The following is a 23,538-nucleotide window of genomic DNA, read 5'->3' as shown; positions in this document are numbered from 1 at the left end:
AGTCCTGGTACAGCATTGCTTAATTGGATCCTTTGTTTTGAGGCTCATGAGGCCAAAACCAAGCTGTTGTTGGGATTCTGCTCCTTTCTAGAGGCTCTTGAGATCAATCTGCTTCCAAGCTGATTTAGGTTGTTGGCCAAATTTAGTGCTTTGTATTTGAAGGATTGAAGTCCCCATTTCTGTGTTGACTATCATTGGAGGACCATCCTTATTCCCTAGAGACCTCCTTTGGTGCTTGTACATGGCCCTATATCTCAGAACCAACAATGGCACATTGACTCTTTCTCATACTTAGGATCTCTGACTTCCCCATCTGCTGCATCTCTCTTCTGCCTCCAGTCACAGGAATTTCTGAGCTTTGAAAGGGCTCAAGTGATTAGATTGTACCCACCCAAATTATCCAGGATAATTTCCCTATTTTAACATCTGTAACCCTAATTACATCTGCAAAGTTCCCTTTGCCATGCAATGTAACATATTCACAGGAAATAGGAGTGGGTATCTTTGGTAGGCGGCATTATTCTGCTGGCTACAGTCTACCACCTGGCCCCCATAGATGCACATCTCTCCCAAATAAAAAATACATTCTCCCCATTCCATAGTCTCTAAAATTTTTATCCCATGACAGCATCAACTCAAAGCCCCAAATCTCATCTAAATCTCATCAGTTTAAAAATCCCATTATTTAGGGCGCCTGGATGGCTCAGTTGGTTGAGCGACTGCCTTCGGCTCAGGTCATGATCCTGGAGTCCCTGGATCGAGTCCCGCATCGGGCTCCCTGCTCGGCAGGGAGTCTGCTTCTCCCTCTCCCGCTCCCCCCTCTTGTGCTCTTTCTCTCTCTCACTCTCTGTCTCAAATAAATAAATAAAATCTTTAAAAAAAAAAAAAAATCCCATCATTTAAATCATCTAAATTATGTATGGATGAGGCTCTGGGTGTAATCTATTAAGTACAACCCCTGAGGGTTGTCATCAATGGATCTGTGACACTAAAGAAATAATTTATCTGCTCCCAATAGACAAAGATGGGACAGGCAGGTATAAAAGTTACAATCATTCCAGTTCAGATAGGAGAAATGGAAGGTAAAATGGAATCAGTAGTCCAGTGCAGTTTCAAAATTCAGCCGGGCAAACTCCACAAGATTTCAAGGCCTGGGAATAATCTGTGGTTCTTGGCTCCACACTAAAAGCCTATAGCATCCATTTTTTTCAGGTGCTCTTCTATCTAAGTACTAACCAGACCCAAACTTGCTTAGCTTCCAAGAGCAGACAAGATCATGTATGTAGGCTGGGGTGAATGACCAGGATGCTGCTGACAGCAGCCAACACTGTGCCATATACATAGTGGACAGAATAATGACTGCTTACAAAGAAAGACTTTGGACCACCCACATGTACTCTTCCGTGAAGCTTTCCACAGTCACCCTTCCCTCCTCAGGGAGTGGATGATTGCCTCTCATTCTCCCCCATAACATATTATTCAGAACTGGTGGGGTCCTAACAGGGAACTGAGAAACAAACAAGAAGTCAGTCTTACATGTTTGTAGAGCATGAAGGGGGACCACAAATAGCAATATAAAGCAAGTGTTATGTTAGTAATGAAGGGTGTGAGTTTAGGTGTCAGACACCATGGTTACACTCTCAAGTCTTACTACACTGTGATCTCCGGCATGTTACTTACCCCTCTGAGTCTGACTGCTTGCAGCTTTCCCATGGGGGTGGTAACTGCTACCTATAAGGATGCTGTACAGATCCAGTCAGGGGCTAGTCGGGAAGCATGGGGCTTGGCATATGGTAAACATTCTGTAAGTGGTGGCTGCTGTTATTAATTGCAGTCTTGTATTCTAGTTATGTACTCCCTCTTCCACCAGAAAATCAAGTTCCTTGAGACCTGGCATGATATTTCATTTATCTTCATTATCTCTGCATTGTCTAGCATCTCTTAGGCACTCAGTAATTAATGAATTAAATAACTAAACTTTGTTGTTACTCCTAGGACATTGCTTATGCCACTGGCCAAATATTTGGAACCTGACCTCTTATTCTATTAATTTCTATGGTTCCCAGGATCATATCATCCAAAAGACCAGGGTAAATCTGCCAAACAATCTTTAATGCAAATTTAGGAAAAGGAGTAGGTTATGTATGAAAACAAACTAAGGGGAAAAAAAAACAACCAAACTAAGGGAAATGTGTGTGTGTACAGATTCATGCGGTATGGTCTTAGGTTCCCAAATGTCTATTTTTTTGGTGAAGACTAAAGAAAATAATTTAATGCTAAGTTTATATTATATTTATGTATTTCCATGGAAACTGTTTTCCTCTCTCTCAAGAATTTGAAGGCTTCTGTATAAGACCAGGGTTTTAATGAGGGCCTACATGGCCTTATACAGTCTGTCTCTTCCCTAGCCCTTACCCGTTGGGTCTCATCTCCTAACACTGTATTCATCACTTCCTACATTCCAACAACACTGGGCAACTCACTGTCCCTGGAGGCATGGTACCACCTCCATTGAGAATACCTGCACTAGAATGTAAGCTTCAGGAAAGCAGGGATTCTGTGTGTGTTTTCCCTGGCACATAGTGGGCGATCAGCAAATATTTCTTGAATTTTATTCAGGCACACCTACCTAGGCTAATGGTAACCAGTATCAGACTGTAGAACAAGTGGGCAGGGAATGCATTCTGCCAGGCTGAATTCTCTGATATACTTTCAGGAATACTAATAATCATGCAGGAACAACAACAATAATAAGGATAAGTTTCAGTTATTGAGAGTGTATTGTGTGCCAGCCCAGCTAAGTACTTCATATGCTTATCTCATTTCAACTTCACCATCCTGAGGATCAGAGAAAATTCAGGAATTGCCCGAGGTCACACACCTGGTAGGTATGTGAAGACAGGATCTGTTTAACTGTATAGGATGAATTTTAAGACTTTCTGAGCTTTACCTTCCAAATAGTAAGGTTTCATTTTTAACTTTTGTTATTAATTTGTTTTATTGTGTATGGACAAAGAATGTGGCCTAGGGCGCCTGGGTGGCTCAGTTGGTTAAGCGACTGCCTTCGGCTCAGGTCATGATCCTGGAGTCCCGGGATCGAGTCCCACATCGGGCTCCCTGCTCAGCAGGGAGTCTGCTTCTCCCTCTGACCCTCCCCCCTCTCATGCTCTCTCTCTCTCTCTCATTCTCTCTCTCAAATAAATAAATAAAATCTTTAAAAAAAAAAAAAGAATGTGGCCTATATCACTTCTGCGTTTTGGAATCTGATTAAAGTTTTTCTTGGTGGTCTGATATGTGATCAATCTGTTTAAATATTCCATGGAGTCTTGAAATGAGGATCTGTAGAATCTAAAGTTCACTGTAATTGTCTATTAATTTAGTCTTACTAATTATATCATTCAAATCTTTTAGGTCATTTTTTAAATGCTTGATCTGTCAAAGATTGAGAAGGTTGTTAATATTTGAAAGTCATCATTTTTTCCCCTCTATTTCTGTATGCCTAACCATGTTTGCCATTTAAGTTTTAATATCTAATATGGATATCAGTACCAGACAACTGCTATTGAGGTAAGTCTCTTTAAATTTTCAAGTCCTCAAGAAAGGAGTGAGAAATGGAAGACAGAATCAAAGGAGAAATAGGGAGGTGACTACAATGAAAGAAGCCATTGGAGAGCTAGGTGTCAGCTTCAAATATCAAATCAAAGCTGCATGGTGAAACATGGGCAGTATAGCACAGTGGTTAGGAGCAGAGGCCCTGGGACCAGACTGCCTAGGACAAGTCCCAGCAGGGCAATTCAGTAGATTGTGCAAGTCACTAACTTCTCCATGCTTCCATGTCTTTGAGTGAAAAATGATGATAATAATAGTATCTATCTAAAAAGGTTATTGTGATGATTAAATAAGTTAATATTTACAAAGTGCTTAGCACATGTATAAATAACTATTAGCTATTGCCATCCTTCACATCAAAATCATTTTTGGTCTAAAGGTATTATAGAACTTACAGGTTTATAAGTACAATGTCATTTGGACTGTTTCATTCAATCAGTCAATATTTATTGAGCACCTATTCTTGACAGGCACTATGTTAGTTACTGGGAATAAAATGGACATACAGAGTCCGCGTGCTCATGGAGTATCCCACCCAATGGTGAACCACAGACATGAATCCATTGATTTCATAAGTTAGTGTAAAATTGCAGCCATTTCCAGTGATAGGAAGGAAAGGTACACAATGTTATGAGAGTGTATATGGGGGTGCGGGATGTAGACTAGTGTGGAGGGTCAACTAATGGCCTTTCTGTGACCTATTTGTAATCTGTGGCTTCGTAACAAATACCCCAAACATTTACTGGCTTAAAACAGTGAACACTTATTATCTCACAGATTCTGTGGGTCAGGTATGTGGGAGTCACTTAGCTGGATGGTTCTGGCCCAGAGTTCCTCATGAGGTTGCCATCAAGCTGTTGGGCAGGGCTGCAGGCATCTGGAGATTTCACAGGGGCTGGACGACTCACTTCTGCTATGGCTGATTCACATGGCTTTTGGCAGGAGGCCTCAGTTTCATGCCACATGGGCCTCTCCATAGGGTAACTTGAGGTATCTACATGATGTGTCAGCTGGCTTCTTCCAGAACAGGTGATCCAAGAATGTGAGCAAAAAGGAAACCATAGTGTCATTATGACCAAGCCTCTGAAGTTGCAGATGTCATTTCTACCATATTATATTTGTTAGACTGAATTACTAAGCTCAGTTGAGAGTCAAGGGGAAGATATTTAGGCTTCATCCTATAAAGGGAATGTCAAAGAATTTGTGGACATATTTGAAATGACCATATGAGGAATTGGTATTTTTCTGAGATGGCTAGGATGAATATTGAAGATATTCTATTCTGGACCAGGATTGACAAACTTTTTCTGTAAAAGGCCAGATAGTAAATATTTCCAGCTTTGCAAGGCCATATGGTCTCTGTTACAACTACTAAACTCTGTCACTGTAGCATGAAAACAACAATAGACAATATGTAAAATAATGGATATAACAGTGTTTCAATAAAACTTTATTTACCAAAACGGATGGTGGGCTGGATTTGGCCTATGGGCTATAGTTTGCTGATCCCTGTAGACAAAAAGAGAACAAAAAGGGTAGAGGATTATTCCAAGCAGAAGAAACTGAATGCTTCAAGAAGAGAGCTGTTATGCAGTTAAGAGTGTAAAGATACCTAAAACAGATTTTTTTTTAATGTACTGTGTTTATTACAACATTGTTTGTAGTGAATAAAAAGAGTGGGAAACACTTATTTACACAGATAAATTCTAAAAACGTAAGTATTGTTGCAGTAAAAACCAAAATGCAAAAGCTTTGTGTAGGGCAGACAGCTGGCGTTTATGTAAATTAAAAAAGAATGTGCTCTGTTGTTAAATTTATACTATTTACAAGGACATACATATATAATAAAAGCACAAAAACATGCATGAGAAAGATACCAACTTTAAGGTAATGGTTTCTTTCTTAGAAGAATGGAGATGGCGAGGGTTGTGGGACTCCAACAAGTTCTATTATGTTTATGGCTTGCAAATTTTTAAAGTTGTGGTAAAATACACGCAACATAAACTTTACCATCTTAACCACTTTTAAGCGTACAGTTCAGTAGTGTTAAGTATGTTCACATCATTATGCAAGCAATCTCTAGAAACTCTTTTTTTTTTAAAAAGGATTTTACTTATTTACTTGACAGAGAGAGAGAGGGCACAAGCACAAGCAGGCGGAGCTGTAGAGGGAGAGAGAGAAGCAGGCTCCCCACGGAGCAGGGAACCCAAAGAGGGCTTGATCCCAGGACTCTGGGATCATGACCTGAGCTGAAGGCAGCTGTTTAACTGACTGAGCTACCCAGGAGCCCCTCTAGAAATTCCTTACCTTGCAAAACCGAAACCCTGCACCCATTAAACAACAGCTCTGCATTTCCTACCCTTAGTCCCTGGCAATCAGGATTCTATTTTCTGTTACTATGAGTTTGGCTACTCTAGATACCTCATATAAATGAGATCATTCAGTATTTGTCTTTTTGTGACTGCTGTATTTCATTAAACATAATGTCCTCAAGGTTCATCCATATTGTAGCACATGTTAGAATTTTGTCCCTTTTGAAGGCTGAGTAATATTCCACTGTAATTACATATCACATTTTGTTTATCCATCCATCTGTTGATGGACATTTCAGTTGCTTCCACATTTTGGCTATTGTGATAATGCTTCTATAAACATGAGTATACAAATTTAAATCACAGTTTTGATGAAATAAATCATCAGTTAAATAGTACCCTGTGGAAATATAGTAGCCTGAGGCTCTTTCCTCCTTCCTTTCTCCCACAGCACATTCCAGTCAAACTTCACTCACAATCTCCACCAAAACTGCTCCAGTCAATGTTACTAATGGCCTGCCATGCTCCTAAATCCTGTGGTCCATCCTCTGGTCTCATCCTATTAACTTCTCAGCAGCAGTTGATAAGGTGGTCACTCCTGCATCTTGGACTCATTTCTTCACTTGATTTCTGTGATGCTGTACTCCTGGTTCTCGTCTTACTTCACTGGTTATTCCTTCTCAGTTTCCTTCACTGCTTCTTCCTCACTTCTCAGACCCCTTAATGTTGGGTCACCCCTGGGCTCAGTCCTCTTTCCTCTCCTCTCCTTCTATGTGTAGTTCCCAGTTGATCTCATCTGGGCTCACAGCTTTAGGTACTATCTATTGGCTGATCCCAAATTTTTATTTGTAGCTCTTACTTCTCCCCTCAAATCCAACTCGTCTATCCACCTGCCCACTCAGCATCTCCACCTGAATGTCTTATAGCATCACAAACTTAACACACGCAAAACCAAACTCTTGGTTCCCATAACTCTCACTTCTCCTTCCCAATCTTCCCTATCTTGGTTTTCCACCTGCATTCTTCCTGTCCATGCTAAAAACCATGAAGCCATCTTTTACTTCTCTCTTTCTGTTGTCTCCAGGCAATCTGTCAGGAAGTCAAGTCAGCCTCACCTTCAAAACATATCCAAACTTAGTTCCTTCTCATTGCCTCCACTCTGTCACTGTGGTCCCAGGCTCTATCATCCCTTGCTGGGGTTATTCCAGTTGCTTATTACTAGTCTCTATAGTTCTGCCCTTACCTCCTTCCTCAGCCCCAAACCATATTGCAGCCCAGCAGCCAGAACAGACTTTTAAGGATGTGCATTATATCATGGTTTGTCTTTGCTCAGAACCTTCCAGTGGCTCCCCATTTTCCTCAGAGTAAAACCAGATTTGGACCCCGTGTGTCATCCTGCACCCTAGCACTTCTCTGACCCGCTATTTTCCCCATCTCTTATTCACTGCTAGCCTGGTACTTAAACATTTGCTATTCCCTCTGCTTGCAATGTCCGTACAACTGGTTCCTCCATTTCCTGTAGATTTTTGCTCAATGTTACCTTAGCATGAAGCTTTCTCTGATCACTCTTTTTAAAGTTGCAATTGATCCCCTCACACAATGTGTCCTGTTCCACTTTTCTGACTTATTTTCCTTTAAAACACTTAACAGAAAATTGGTTTGGTCTCCTTTTTAAATTACTGTGCGTCTTTCTCATTGGAATTTGAAATGAAAAACCCGTAAGGGCTGGGGTATTTGTCTGCTTGGCTCACTGCTGTATTTCCTATATGCCCTGCCTCAAATTATTATTTGAATATATGAATCTGCCATATCTTAAGACTGATGTGAGTTGAAGTTTGAGATTATAGTGTTACTTTCCTGTCAGTTTCTTCAACTGGTTTTGTTCCTTAAAAGTGGTAATTTAAAAATATGGCTTCAGATTCTTTGGCACTCCTCCCAGGAATCTGAGCAGGCTTGTAACTGCTTCAACCAACAGAGCATGGCAGAGGTTATGCTATGGGACTTCTGAGGTTAGGTAATAAAGGGTTATGCAGTCTTTGGCTTATTTGCTGGAGTGCTTGCTCTTGGAGTCTTTACACCTGAACATACAAGGTTGACATCCTGAGGCTGCCATGCTGTGAAGAAGCCCAAGCCACATGGAGAGACCGTATACAGGTGTCACCATATATAGGTGATATTCTAGTGAAACCCAGCCTTGAAGTCTTCGTCAGTCCAGCACACCAGATACATGAGTGAAGAAGCCTTCTTGGAAGTGGATCCACCAGTCCCAACTGTTCTAGTCCCTGACATCATGCTTTAGAAACAAGCCTTCCCCAGTCTATCCTTTATATTCCTGATCTAGAATTCATGAACATAATTAAGTGGTGGTGGTCTCATACCACTAAATTTGGGGTGGTTTGTTCCATAGTAGATTACCAGAACAGTAAAGGGGAAAGTCAGATAAAAATAGTGAATTACTTTTGGATAGAAAGTAAAGTTTTGAGGGTTGTGTGTGTGTGTGTGTGTGTGTATGTGTGTGTTTCCTACTGAAGAGAGTAAATGGTGTATGCAAACATTATTCTGCCAGGCTCATCTAAGAAGCTAGTGTCCATCCACATTAATTCACTAGACTCTAGATACTCATTAGCTTCCCAGAAATGTCATCCCAATGAACCACTTGAGATTTCATGCTTAAAATTCTGGGTTCTTGGTATATTTCCATATTGGTCACCTGGAGGAACTGGCAGTTTTAAACCAGCTAAGGCCAACCTATACTTGAAATTATAAGAAAATATAAATCCCAGGTGAGAGTATCACAGTGAGATATTAAAGTTTTTGATGCTGCCAATTTTCTTCTTTCATTTTTAGCCTGTTTTTAAAAAATGAGAATTGGTGTAACTAGAAATACCAGCCAGTGATCAGCAATTCAGAGTCAGCTGCTTATTAAAAATCTGGATGTTCAAAGAAACCCAATCATAAAGCTCCTCATTCTGTAGCTCAGAGTGGGGAAGAGGTGTGCCCAAGGTCTTAGGCTGGGACTGTGGGCTCCTGACTCCCCATACAATGCTCTTTCTTCTTAATAAATGTTTTTTAGCCTACAGTCTGGTTCAAAGATGAACCTCCCAGGTGCTGTCCCGGGTCCTGTGAACCAGCTGAAATGGTGCACACCATTTTGTTTGTGTGTGCTTTTGTACTCATTTCTGGAGAGAATCCACACTTTCCATCTAATTCTTATAGAGATCAGTGACCCAGAAAAGCATAAATCCACTGTACTTGATTTAATACTGTCCTTTAAAAATTAACCAGAGTAAGTTAAATCTTGTACTCCCTCGTATCTATACCAGATGCTTCTAGGGAAATTCTTCTGTTGTTTAAGATTAGTGCATAACGGGTGCATCTTTCAGATAATTAGGCATCGTTGGAACACCCAGCAACCAACACATCTTACTGTCTATTTAGAGAAATTCGGCAGGCACTCACACGTTAAAATCAATTTTGTGATTCAAAAGCTACAAACAACACAGGGCTGATTAGGTGTTATTTTTCCTTATAGTCATTGCAGTAGTTAAGGCAGAGAAGACTGGGATCTTTACAGAGAAAGTCTAAAGGTGCAGAGGCGAACTTAACAGAGGTTTCTTTTTCACACACACCCCGCCATCCCCTGTGGGTGTTCAGTGGCCTTTTTATATGGCATTTCAGGAACCTGGGCTCCTTTTATCTTGGAATTCTGCCATCTTCTTAGATCTTGGAGTTCTTTACTTTAAGCCAGCAGACAGGAAAAAAGGGAGAATTGAGGACAGAGTACGAAGTTTTTATGAAAGTTGAGTTCTTCATTTCTGCCCATATCCCACTGGCCAGATAAAAGTCACATGGCACCATCCTGATACAAGGGCAGTGGTGGTGGTGCCTCCTAACAACACTCTACATTAAAGAAGAGGAGCACAAATCTTGGTCAGGCAACTGCTCCTGTCTGCCACAATCAAAGTGAGCATTTTAAGGATCCTATATCTCAGAAATGGATGAAGTGTCTGAGATGGAACTTTCAGACAGTCCATGATATCTATATGTGGATTACGATCTTCACTTACCTGACACCTTAGGAATTAAGGTGATCCTAAGTAACTGTGAAGTCAGGATTGATTGAAATATAGTGTAGTTAAGATAGGAAAATTGCAATTTTCAGATAATTGGAGATTTTATTTTATTTTACTTTTTAAAGAGTGACACAGAGTCTAAGGGCCCAATCTGGATTTTGAGGTGGTTTATACTATAATGGAACTTGTATAATTATAGCCAAGAAAACTCTCTTTCCATTTTTGCAGAACTATTGCTACAAGTTTAGCTTTGTTATTGCATGTTTGCCCTTAAAAATGTTTTTTGCTTGGCAGAAATTATAATAGCGCATGTCTTTACCCTATGGTTTTTATTTTCTATTTGTGTTACTTAGTTGCTTCCTAATTATTTTTGCTTGTTTTATGGAAGCTTAACCTCTCTCCTCAAATTATTATTCTGGAACTGGGTTTGGCTATGGTATGAAATTACCATGAATTCGATTCTCAGCTTTTTTCATTAAGATGCTTTTGATGCCACGTGGTATCAGAATTGGTGACATGTGAAATGTATTTCTTCTACCACCTCCCGTGGAGCAACTCTGACAAGTTACTTACTTTCCATTTTTTTATCTATGAAATTTTATTGGTCCAGTGAACTCCAACAATCTTGGAAGTATGTTGAAGGCTAAGTAGCTTTCTTTGGAGGTTGAAGTCCTTATGTGATTGACCTGGTGGTGTGCTGGAACTGGATTGTACTGGTCGATGAAAGTAAAAATTGGAAACTTGTTCTAACAGCTAATGTTACAAATTAAATATACAAACTCATGATTAAAGACATTGTATTAAAACTCATGATTTACTAATTTTTTTGGTTACATTTTACTATTGATGTTTTTGAGGTTATTACATTTATTTTGTCCATATAATAGAAATACTATGCAATGGGGTGCTATTGGGCCTTTCTTCCCAACTCTGCATTCAGTGATACCACTTAGGTAGCTTGAAGTTGGCCATGGTAGGTGCTGGTTGTTAAATGTTTACCAGTAGCCCACTGGACTCACCACACAGGTTAGATTCTTCATTGGGTAGTGTTGAGGCTTGAAAGAGACATGTTGTGTCAGGGACATTGTAGATGCTCAATAAAGGGAAACTGCTTTTAAGGTCATTCCTTCAGAAAATCTCTGCCATTTCCATGGAGCCTAAAAATGACCAGTGTTCCTGGATTATTTTAGTCCAGGACCTCCAAAAGGACAGAAGATCTCCAAACGGACAGAAGTTTATAAAATGGGTTCAGAAATACTTGACTCCATCTCTTCCAAGGATATGTTAGGGAAAAAATATTTTAAGTGATGTGAGACAACTTTGAATAATTAGGAAGCACTAATTCAAATTCTTAAATTGGAGATTGAGAAGTAGTTTTGCACAGGTTTGCTGGTTTGTGCCGGTGATGACTTTGGGAAGAAAATATGCTATATTCCGGAGGCGTGGTGGTGATTCTCCAGTGTTGGTCCCTAGACAGTGGTCCATGACCAAGTCTTCTTGGGCCGCTGGCAAATAAGAACAATGTTAATAGAATATGGGCAAAAGATTGTTTGTTTTATTATCCTGAGAAGAATTATCTTTTACTGTGAGACTCTGTTTTTCTGGCAATATTTGCATTAATATGTTCTGTCTTTATGAAATGGTGATGGTAGTAGATGGTAGTGGTGGAATGAGAGTTAATTTTAATACCTTTACTTGAAAAGAGCTAGAAGTCATGTTGGTTCTCTTCCCTAAAGCCCTAGGTGGTTTTTTTGTTTGTTTGTTTGTTTTTTTGTTTTTAATGTTTGTGGCCCAGTGGAATGTAAAGGGCTAGAACAACTTCATGTTGAATTTAAATGATTTTTCTGCAAGCAAATAAGTCTTATAGAATTATTCCATAGGTGACTTGTATCAGCAGCATGGACGTATGTGAGCACTTTCGTTTACTCCCCTAATTGGCTACTTTCATAAAACTGTTGCTAATTATTATTAAGAAAATCAAAGCATAAACAAAAAAAAATATTATCTTTATCTCTTCTTCTGCCAAGGAAACTTTCAAAGTCTTGACAGAACAGTTCTTTGGAGAAGAGGCATGCAAAAAGTGAGCCTTCCAGCTTAAAATTGTGATTATGTTTTTTATGTTTTACCTAAAGTTATATTTGTCACATTCCAGAAGTTCTTGGGTCTGCATCTGGCTTTAACCATTTTTGTCTCCTTGCTAACACTGTTGATATTAATGCCAATTTTAATTTCTTGGCATCACGAGTGCATAAACATATCACACACAGATGTGATTTTGAATAAGGACCGAAACTGTAAATTAGGAAGCAAGATATTAACAGGGTTTCATCACATCAATTCACTCCAAAAAGTGACACAGTGGTACTGAAAAGGTCTTAAATTGCTCATTTCAAACCTACCTCAGTAGCAAAATGCCAAGCGTGCAGTGGATTTGCAACCACGTTAGTCATTTTCTTTCCTCCGTTTCCATGCTGTGTTTGTATTGGGAGCACAGAGTAATGTAATTTAGTAAATTATGATTTGATGGCTGGGCAACAACCCCAGTGTTGAACAGTATTTGGACTATGATTACTTGCTGGCTTTGTCACAGTTGACATTAATTATTGATGGTAGTTTCAGAAATAGCGCATGTGCCAGGAGCTTTTCACCGGAACGCAGGCTCCAGGCAGGAGGGACGCTAACGAGGGTGGGGGAAGAGTCACCTGTAGCTTGTTTATGTCGGAGCACAGCGAGCCTGCACCCAGTGGGCTGTGTGGTACCTGTGTAAAGGTCATGGTGTAACGGAAGGATGAACCGTCAGGCTTATTTCTATCGTGTTCCTCCCCAGGAATTGCACCGAAGGAGCCAACTTCAGCCGGAGCCAGCAAAGACGAAGGCTCTCCAGACTGTCATTGAAATGAAGGTAGGAGCTGTTCACATTTGTCAAAAACAGCTGTGCCTCCGGAGTTTGTTCTAACTTGACGGTGCCTACACTTGAAATGAACCTTGTGTTTCTCTCTAGGCACCCTGGTGGGTGCTTTCCTTCTGGATTTTTTTGCCTTCTTGGGTACATTTAATTTATTGGCCCTTTAATTAGGATGTCTATTCTGGGCAAAAGAATAAAGGGCTCAAGTATCCCTTGGCTGAAAGGAGCTGGGTTCATTTCCAGAGCATGGCCAATGCTTTCAACCCTAGGGGAGGTTTTGTGTGTGCTTTAAAAGGAAATTTCTAAAGCTAGAATAATTTTTTTCCCCTTTTCATTCACATTACGATGAAAAGACACTTTAAAAAAACTAAGACTTGGCAAAGAGAAGTTGCCTTATATGCAATGAAGTCGTTAAATAATTAAAATTATGCTATCAGTAAAATGTACTTTTCAAAGAATAATACTTTCCTAGGACTCCAGTATTTTCTCCTAACCAAGTTTGGAAGTAATAATAACTTATTAAATACTCATAAGGTATCTTAGTTAGCTGTGGAAGCATAGAGATATGTTATTTAAAAGAACCAGAGATCCTCCTGTATAGATTTAGGGCATTTAAAGAACAATGAAATAAATGATGATGGCTAAGCCATGATGTATGATTAAGAAATAGATCTAAATGAAACCCAATTGCTTTGTCAGTATCTAGAAATGTAAATAAAGGTTTTTTTACTTTCAGTGTTTACCAGAAGGAAGCAAATACTGTTTATCTAAGAGTAAATAATTCTTGATTTAAATTGTTTCATGAAGAAAAAAAAATTTATCACAATGATGTTTGCAATCTGGTATTCCAGAGTTTAACACTTGAGAGTTTGCTGATCACCATTAGCCTACAAGAGAATTCTGTAGCTTGCTGATAGGATTGGATAATGATTTTTCTGTCTTTTTTATAGCACATGATTTTGAACTGTCTGCCAAAAAATTCCTAAATCCTGGGGATAAAGAAACTAACACCAGCCATTAAATATTTGGCATGTACAATTCTGACTTGGGATTTTTTTTTTTTTTTTGTCAATGACAATGTTTTCATTCAGTGAATTTTTGTGGAAATAATGTGGAGCATTTGCTTTTAAAACTCTGTGTCCCCAAATGAGGTTATATGAGTTGAGGCACTCATAATGCATTTGCAGCAAATTGGTTTGAAAAATATCGTCAAAGGAACCAAACGCCAATGAGACTGAATAATCCTTGCTAATCTTGCCTCATCAATTCGTTTTGAATTTATGTAATTTGAACTTGTTTTGAAAAGAAACTTATCATTCTACACTTGTGGGGGAGTGTTTCATAACAGATTTCTTCCTTACTTTATACTGGAACCGAACTTGAAACTTGGTTAGGGTTCTTTCTTTCTTTTCTTTCTTCCTTTCTTTCTTAAGAAAAGAAAAAAGACAAAATATTTTATTTTGTTTTACTTTTTTGCAGAGTCAGTCTTTCTTCCACCCACCTCCACGCCTACCACCCCAGTCTCTGGCAGTTACTAATGGGAAAGAGGATATATATAAAATCTATTTCTAAACTATCCTTTCTTTTAAAAAAAAGAGTAAGAGTGAATTCCAGGAATCTTTGGAGAAACCATGAATGACATCTCTTCCAGAGCAGTGGGCATATTTCATGTAAAGGTCTCTATTCAAAGACAATTAATAGCTTTTGATGACTTTTAGAAGTAAAAAATCTGTTTACTTATGACTGTGTCAAGTATCATATGTTTTATTAGAAAACAAAAAAATAAATATACTCATTTAGGCTATCTATATGGGAAGGCATGAAACATGACTTTTAGGGCAGGTTTCACACCCATATATTATCAGTAAATTGAGTCTGGAGTTTTTCTTTTATGGATGCCAATATGTTGATTTATAGAACATATTTTTAGGACAAATGATGATCAATATACTTGTCAGGGAATTGAGCCTGGAGTTTTTCTATTGTTTTTTGGATGTGTATTAATTTACAAACCACTGCCTTCTGTTTTGTCAGTGGAGAATTCTGGGTCCCATTAGCATCTATACTCAGCATGTAAAAATTGAGTTATGGAGGCAGATGGTAGAGGGTCATCTTTTCAGCTGTGTGTGTAGCTTGTGACAGAGGCTATGATCTCCTTCAATTTTATACATTACATCCCTGCGAATTTGGAAGGAATATTAGAAACCCGTATTTAACAAGCTTTAGGGTTGACTATCAAATACAACTGATCCTTAAACCTGGTGGGTTGAACTTAAGACATCTTTGTGTTTTAACTTAAACACCTTTGGGTAAACATTGGTGTCATCTGGTACCTTGGCAAAATCTAAAGTTGAAAGGAACTTTTCTAGAGAAAATTTGACCTGTAGTTTCAGGGAGATGACATGAATTAAGGGCTTATAAATTACCTCTACTAATCCCTTGCTTCTGAGAGAAACTGAGGGTGAACTTCTGACCCCTCATCTTCTCTGCACATAAACTTTGTATCAACTTGAGAAAGTTGTTTATTGTGAAAATCTGTGAAATCTTGGCCTAATACAAGCAGTTTAAGAAACTTGGTCTGGTAGTTTCAGTAGATCTCTACGTGCACCTCTGGGCTTGTACATTGTGAAAATATGTCTCTGTGGGCAAGCACTGGGGAGGGCCATCTGCCAGCATCAAAGTGGGAGTAATTCTCTTGCAGCCATCACATCTATTGCAGCCATTTGAGCCAGGGGGATTAAGGTCATCTGAATGAAAATGAAAGGAAGCAAAGTGAATGAAGTTATTTGTGATTTATCTTCTTGCAGGAGGCTCCAAGTTTTAATTTTCATCCCTGTTTGCTCTAGCAGGTATGTTCCAGGTTTGCACTAGAACATTGTGTGTATTTCTCACAGAAATTAGTTTTCTTGTAGATGGTGCAATGCTCCTCCTTTTCTTGCTTTTGTGTCTAAAGATTCTTTACTAAGCTCTTCTTTTCCACTTTTATGGAGAACTGTCAATAAAAATGGTAGTTAAAAAGCTTTTCCCTCTTTTTTTTTAATGTTAATTCCTTTGAAAGAAAGTTTTAACCTACTTTTATTATAAATTTGACATGACATAAAGATGATGTCTAAAAATTTCACTTTCTTAGGTTCATTCATAAAGTTGTACCCAGTTTCTTTTTAAGAAAATGAATTACAATAACAGTACTTGTCAGATAATCTTAAAATTGTTTTCTTTGCTAGTTAAATCTTCCAAGTGAATGAAAATCTAATTCAAAATGGCTAAAGCCAAAAGGAAATTTATTGGCTCACTCAGCTGGAGAAAAACAGGGTATTGCTTCAGGCACAGCTTGATCCAGGGGATCAAAAGATGTTAATGATCCGATTTTCTCTCATTCCATTCTATAGTTTGGTTTCCTTCATGTAAACTCTAATTTCAGACAGCCCCTGTCTGCCCATCTGAGCAAGATGGCTATAACAGCTCTAATAATCACAAAAGGAAGGGATAGGAAGAAAGTTGTGTTTTAAGAAAATGCAAAAAAGAAACCAACCCCAGAATAATGATAATTACTGGGATGGGGTGTAAACTTCACTCTAAACAGCCCAGGCTAAAAAGGAAATACACAAAGTTTCCTAGTTCTCATTTGCTTAATAAATTAAATGGCACTCATTCATCAAGAAAAACAAACTTTATGCTAGCACTAACTTCAGCAGAATTTATCAAGTGGGACCTAAGTGAATGCCATAAGGGATTTAGTAAAAGTTGCAGAAAATGTATTTGATTTGGTGAACTTGTTATCAAAAGTGGATTAAGAAGCTAGGAGCATAATGTCACTAGGTGACAGTATTTCTGTGGTAACTAAAGTGAAGATTGTAGGTGTTTAGCTTTCTAGTCACATGACCAGCCAGGCGCTTGTGTGTCATGAGTGGTTCTTCTTGAGTAGCATTTGTTCCCACCAGGCTTTTCTATGGGAAATGAGCATTAAGCAATTCAACATTGAGCTTGACTAAGTTGCTGATTTGTAGTTGTGCTGTTTATCAAAGAATATGACTTTGCATTCAGGTGCTAAACTCCAGTGGTGGGGTTGATCTTTTGTTATTAAAACTAAAGACCAAGCCTTGTCTTCCTGCTCAGGCAGATGACTGCTGTTCTTCTGCATGGCGGAGCTGAGCTGCAGTTGGGTTCAGTTTCTCTTAAAAGATATGCTGATATTTGGTCAAATTCAGCCAATTCAGTTCCACTAAGCATGGAAGGGATGCACTGGAACATGGAGAAGGTAAGAGCCACAGTGGCAACTTTTCCCAAGGTCACACATCTAGGAAAGGAGGGATTTCAAGTTCAAACCTAGGCCTTTGAATGCATCCCAATTCCCAGTACGAACTTAATTCAAGTACTGGGATCTAGTCAAGAATACCACTTTGTGGCTGAAATGTTTTCTTTGGCTCTAAAGCCTCCCTATATTTATTTCTTCCATTTTTTGAACTCTTACCTGTTTGAGTCTAAATACTGCACTCTACTTAGAGTGATTTCTTCTTTTAGGATGAGATGTTCATAGGAAATTTGTTTCAAGCCTAGTTTTTCTAGCCAAGCCATTATGATGGCTTTTAGGCCTTAAAACTATGCCCCACTCTGTTTGTGGCTGTTAAAAAGAATAAGAGCAATAACAATAAAAATACCACCTTGCACCATTGGTGACAACCCACAGCCTGAATACCACTAACCAGGCATGGGAAGTCAGATGCAGGGCACCTGACATATAATAACCTGTGAGTAGGCATAATTAGCTCCATTTCACAGATGAATAAGTTGTGTTTTAGGGAGGATAAGCAGCCTGCTAAGGTCCTACATCTAGGCAGTTGGCAACTGAGATCTGAATACAGGTTTTTCCTCCAGAGTTCCTATACTTTGTATTCCTTCAGTCTGCTTTTACTGAAGACAGCCCATAGGTTCAACTGGTTTTCTTTCAAAACTTTTTATTTTGGAAATTATGCACTGGAGTTTGTATCATAGAATAGGTTGAGGCAGCTCTTGAGAGCTGGAGAAGTCTCTGGTATTTTTGGGAAAGTGTTATGTGCTTTGTGCTACAAAGCACATAACAGTCATCCTTTTTACATGTAAATGTTATCAGCCCTCCAAATAGGGCTCCAAATTTGTACTCTACTGCCAATGTATGCCCTGTATTTCCTCCCTGAGTTTTAAGTCTTGCCCTGAAGTCTTTATAACAGTTGGAGCATAACTCATTCAAACTTGCAAAGCCCTGTGTTTTTGATTTGTGTTATCCATTTAACGATACCAGAAATTATCCTTTAGCTTATTATTTTTTTTCTTGAGAAATTTCTTCATCTTCTCATCTTTCAACTTAAAAAAAACTTTGTCCCATTTAACTATTTTCCTTAAATAAGGGGGAAAATGTGGGTTTTCAGTGATAGCCAGAAAAAGCAAAATGTCAAGTTAAATGTTAGCTCTGGATGATATATAGTTGTTATTTGGAAGCAAGGAAGACTTTAAAAAAAAAAGAGGAGACTTCTTTCCTTTTTTTGCCCAAACTCTTCTTATAATGTGTTTGAATATTTGAGTTGCCAGTCAATAATTCCTGCTATGAACAGGTTTAGTTTGTGTGAATTTAACTCCTGAAGTTGAATCACAAACACCTGTGTTGACTGAGTAGCTATTTTGTGCACAGCACCATGGTAGACCTTTCAGAATAACTGAGCCTTCAGTTTTTAAGGGGCTAATGGAGGGAAGTACATAAGCCAGGATCTAAGAATGGCAAACTGGACTGCAGGGGCTCAGAGGATATCAAATGAGAGAGGGGCAGGGAATGATTCCTAGAGGAGGTAGCATTTGAGGAGGGCCTTGAAAAGTTGGCATGATTTTAATAAAGGGGAGAGGGATGGTTTAGAAACAGCAGGAACTGTAGGAGCAAAGGCAAGAAGGCTGGAAAGTATGAAGAGTATCTGGGGAAGAGCAAGTCATTCAATTTGGTTGACAGAAGACTTCTTAAGTTCAAAAAACAATAGAAGATCAAATAAAACCATAATAAGGTGAGAGAAAAGAAATAATAAAAAAGTTGAAATCAGTGAAATAGAAATCAAACATATACTGGAAGGGAATACCAAGCCAAACACTGATTCTTTGAAGAGATTAACAAAAATGACAAATCCTGGTTAGAATTATTGGGAACAATAGCCAGTATCAGGATTGAAAGGGGACATCACTGTCAATCTTATTGACTGTAAAAATATGAGGGAATTTTAACAACATTATGATAATAAAGTTAAAATTTTAGATAAGTTCTTTTAAAAATACAACTTGTCAAAACTGCCTGGGAAGAAATAGAATGTCTGAGTAGTCCTAAATATTAAAGAAAATGATTCTATATTTAAAATATTACCACCAAAAAAAGCAACCCCTAAATCCAAAAACCAAACCAAAGGAAAAAATCTGCAGGCCCAGATGGCTTCTTCGGTTAATTTTACTAAGCATTTGAAGAAAAAATTATCATTAGTCATACAGAAACTATTCCAGAGAATAGAAAAAGAGGGAACACTGCCCATTGTATTTTATGAGGCCAATGTAACCTTGATATTAGTACCCAACAATGTCATTACATGAAAGGAAAATTACAAGCAATCTCTTTCATAAAGGTTGATGCAAAATATCCTACCGAACTGAAAATTAAATGACATGACCAAGTGACAATTAAATGACATGACCAAGTTGTGCTTATTCCAAGAATGCAAGGTTGGGCTAATATTTGGATATCAATCAATATTATTTACTACATTAATAGGATAAAGGAGAAGCATAAATGTAATTTCAATAAATGCAGAAAAAACATTTGAAAAATGCAACATCTATCCATGTAAAAAAGAAAAAAAATGCTTTTTTGCAAACTCAAGGATTTTCTTTTCTTTTTTTTTTTTTTAAACATTTTATTTATTTATCTGACAGAGAGAGGCACAGCAAGAGAGGGAACTCAAACAGGGGGAATGGGAGAGGGAGAAGCAGGCTTCCCGTGGAGCAAGGAGCCTGATGCAGGGATCGATCCCAGGACCCCGGATCATGACCTGAGCCGAAGGCAGCGGCTTAACCAACTGAGCCACCCAGGCGCCCCTTCTTAATTTAATAAGAAGTAGCTATAAGAAACCTACAATCAACATCATATTTAGTGGTAAAATATTGAAAGCTTTCCTTATGATATAAAAAATATGACAAAACTGCCTATTACTGTCACTTCTCTTCCATGATGTTCTGGACATCCTAAGTATAAGAATTATAAAGAAAGAAATAAAAGCACTTTTATTGACAGGCACCATAATTGTATGTGTGTAAAATCTCAGTGAATTCATATATAAACAATTAGATTAATAAACGAATTTAGCTAGATAGCTAGTCAGTATTTTAAAAATGAATCATATTTCTACATGCCAGTAACAAACACTTACAAAGTGAAATTTTGAAAACAATATCATTTACAATGGCATTAAAAAACCCAAAATATCTAGAAGCAAATCTAACTATGGTGGCACAAGACTCAAATTTATATAGAAGGTTCAAAACATAATTAAATGTGGAATAACCAAAACCTTGAAAAAAGTGAAATAGCTATCAACAATGGAATAGATAAATAGTGAAATATTCATGCAATGAAATGCTATATGGCAATGAGAAAGGACCAGACTATTGCTTCATATAACAACGTATTCAGTACCCCCAAAACAGCATTGAAAGAATCCAGACACAAAAGAACACATATCATATGATTCTGTTTATATGCGTGTATTCCAAAAATAGGCAGAAATAATGAATAGTGTTAGATGTCTGGATATTGGATAATTTAGAGGAGTGAGGGGTTATGGAAGCTGGGTGGGGGCATGAAGGAAACTTCTGGAGTACAAGTAGTATTCTATTTCATGATCTGGTTTGCTTGTGTCCAGGTGTGTTTACTTTGTCATAATTCTTCATGCTGAAAACTTATCATTTGGCTAATTTTTTATGTATAATATACTTTAAGTAAAAAGTTCATTTAAAAATAAAGGAAGAAAAATTCATCAGTAAAAAGACAAATAATCTTATTAAAATTTGAGCAAATGATATGAATGGGCATTTTTCCAATGAAAACGTACAAATGGCCAATAAGGACATGAAAAGATGTTCCAACAGGAAATGCAAATCAACCCTCAATTAGATACAGCTTATCCCCCACTAGGATGGCCAAAATAAAAAAAAGACAGTAACTAACAAGTGTTGGGAAAGATGTGGAAAAACCATACTCTCATATTGGTGGTGGGAATGTAAAATGGTTCGGTCCATTTTGGAAAACTCTCTGGCAGTTCTTCAGAATGTTAAAAGTAGGGTTACTGTATGACTCAGCAGTTCTCCTCCTAGCTGTATACCCAACCAAACTGAAAACATATAAAAACCTGTACACAATAGAGGGGGGAAAGATGGCGGAGGAGTAGGGGACCCTATTTCAACTGGTCCCCGGAATTGAGCTGGATATCTACCAGACCACTCTGAGCACCCACGAAACCAGCCTGAGATGTAAGAAGATCTGGATCTCTACAAACAGAATAGTTGTAGGCGGTTGGTTTTGAGGTACGAAGCGGGGAGCCGTGATTCCGCGGGCAGATACCGGAGGATAAACGGCAGCAGGAGGGTGCCTGGCCGTGGGGATCCTACACCGCTGGTGAGCGACAGTCTTGCGCGCTGCAGACGGGCACAGACTTGCAGACCGGTAGCAGCCGGGAAAGGACTTTAGGGCAGCCCCCGGGGCGGAAACCCAGAGCAGCAGGGTTGCACCTGCAAACTGCAGCCCCCCGGAGTGGAAACCCGGAGTGGCGGGGTCGCGCCTGCGAACTGCAGCCCCCAGGGCAGAAATCTGGAGTGGCGGGGTCCTGTGCACGTGAACTGGGAGCGGCTGGAGGTTTTAACGAAGCACAAAGGGCAGAGACATGCCCCGACCTGGAGGCAGGACTGGGGGCGCTGCGGAGGGGTGCACAACCCAGGCTGCTGCAGTTTATAGCAGCACGGTCAGAAACAGAGACAGTGTGGCCTGGAGAGCTCACTGAAGAACAGACTACACTCTCTCTGCTCTGAGGCAGAGGGTTGGAAACGGTCTCTTCTGCTCTGACTCGCGGAAGAGATGCGGAAAGCCGCCAGGGAAAGCTGCCAGAGAACAAAAGCCCCAAAGACTGATTCCCGCTGAGCCCATTCCCCACCACAGGGGGGCAGGGAAACTCCACCCAAACAGGGTTGCCTGAGTAACAGTGCGGCAGGCCCCTCCCGCAGAAGACAGGCTGGGAAAATGAGAGGCCAGCAACCCTAAGGTCCCAAGAAAACAGGTGCATCTTGCTTGGGTTCTGGTCAATAATTTGGACTCTATACATTCCCTCAAACACCCATCAACAGAACGACTAGGAGGAGGAGCCCCCAAAACAGAAAAGACTCAGAGATTATGACTTATGCTGCAGATTTACAAATGGATGCAGATATAACCAAGATGTCGGAGATGGAATTCAGCTAGCAATTGTGAAGACAATGGCTAGAATGGAGAAATCAATTAATGGCAACATAGAGTCTCTAAGGGCAGAAATAAAAGGTGAATTGGCAGAACTTAAAAATACTATCAATGAGATCCAGTCCAATCTAGATAATCTAACAGCTAGGGTAACTGAGGCAGAAGAGCGACTAAGCGACCTGGAAGACAATATAATAGATAAAAAGGGAAAAGAGGAGGCCAGGGAAAAACAACTCAAAATCCATGAAAATAGAATCAGAGAAATAAGTGACACCATGAAGCATTCCAATGTCAGAATAATTGGAATCCCAGAGGGAGTGGAGAGAGAGAGAGAAAGGACCAGAAGATGTATTTGAGCAAATGGTAGCTGAGAACTTCCCTAATCTGGGGAATGGAACAAACATTCGAGTCCTAGAGGCTGAGAGGACCCCTCCTAAGATCAAGGAAAATAGTCCAACACCCCAGCATGTAATAGTAAAACTTGCAAATCTTAGAACCAAGGAAACCATCTTAAGGGCAGTTAGGGGGAAGAGATTCCTTACGTACAGAGGGAGGAACATCAGAATTACGTCAGACCTATCCACAGAGACCTGGCAAGCCAGAAAGGCCTGGCAAGACATATTCAGGGTACTAAATGAGAAGAACATGCAGCCAAGAATACTTTATCCAGCAAGGCTTTCATTTAGAATGGATGGAGAGATGCAGAGATTCCAAGACCGGCAGAAACTGAAAGAATATGTGACCACTAAGTCAGCCCTGCAAGAACTATTAATGGGGGTTCTATAAAAGGAGAAAGACCCCAAGAGTGATCTACAACAGAAATTTACAGGGACAACTATAAAAACAACGTCTTCACAGGCAACATGATGACAATTAATTCATATCTTTCAATAATCACTCTCAACGTGAATGGCCTAAATGCTCCCATAAAATGGCACAGGGTTGCAGATTGAATAAAAAGACAGGACTCATCCATATGCTGTCTACAAGAGACTCATTTTGAACCTAAAGGTACATCCAGACTGAAAGTGAAGGGATGGAGATCTATCTTCCATGCCAGTGTACCTCAAAAGAAAGCTGGGGTAGCAATTCTTATATCAGACAAATTAGATTTTAAACTAAAGTCTGTAATAA

At 39.2% G+C, this 23,538-nt stretch overlaps 1 protein-coding gene across 1 annotated transcript in view; it reads left to right on the top strand.

Moving 5' to 3' along the window:
• Window positions 1-23,538, top strand: part of ERC2 (ELKS/RAB6-interacting/CAST family member 2) — a 338,677-nt gene that overhangs the window by 208,353 nt on the left and 106,786 nt on the right. Inside the window, exon 5 of the mRNA XM_081805747.1 lies at window positions 12,822-12,896. Coding sequence (XP_081661873.1) covers window positions 12,822-12,896 — 75 coding nt within the window. The remainder of the gene's footprint in view (window positions 1-12,821; window positions 12,897-23,538) is intronic.

The sequence above is a fragment of the Leptonychotes weddellii genome, chromosome 1 (genome assembly GCF_054177405.1).
Source record: "Leptonychotes weddellii isolate Sample4059 chromosome 1, ASM5417740v2, whole genome shotgun sequence".
NCBI lineage: Eukaryota > Metazoa > Chordata > Mammalia > Carnivora > Phocidae > Leptonychotes > Leptonychotes weddellii.
The sequence above is the reverse complement of the archived record's forward strand: the minus strand, read 5'-3'. Positions and strand labels throughout refer to the sequence as shown.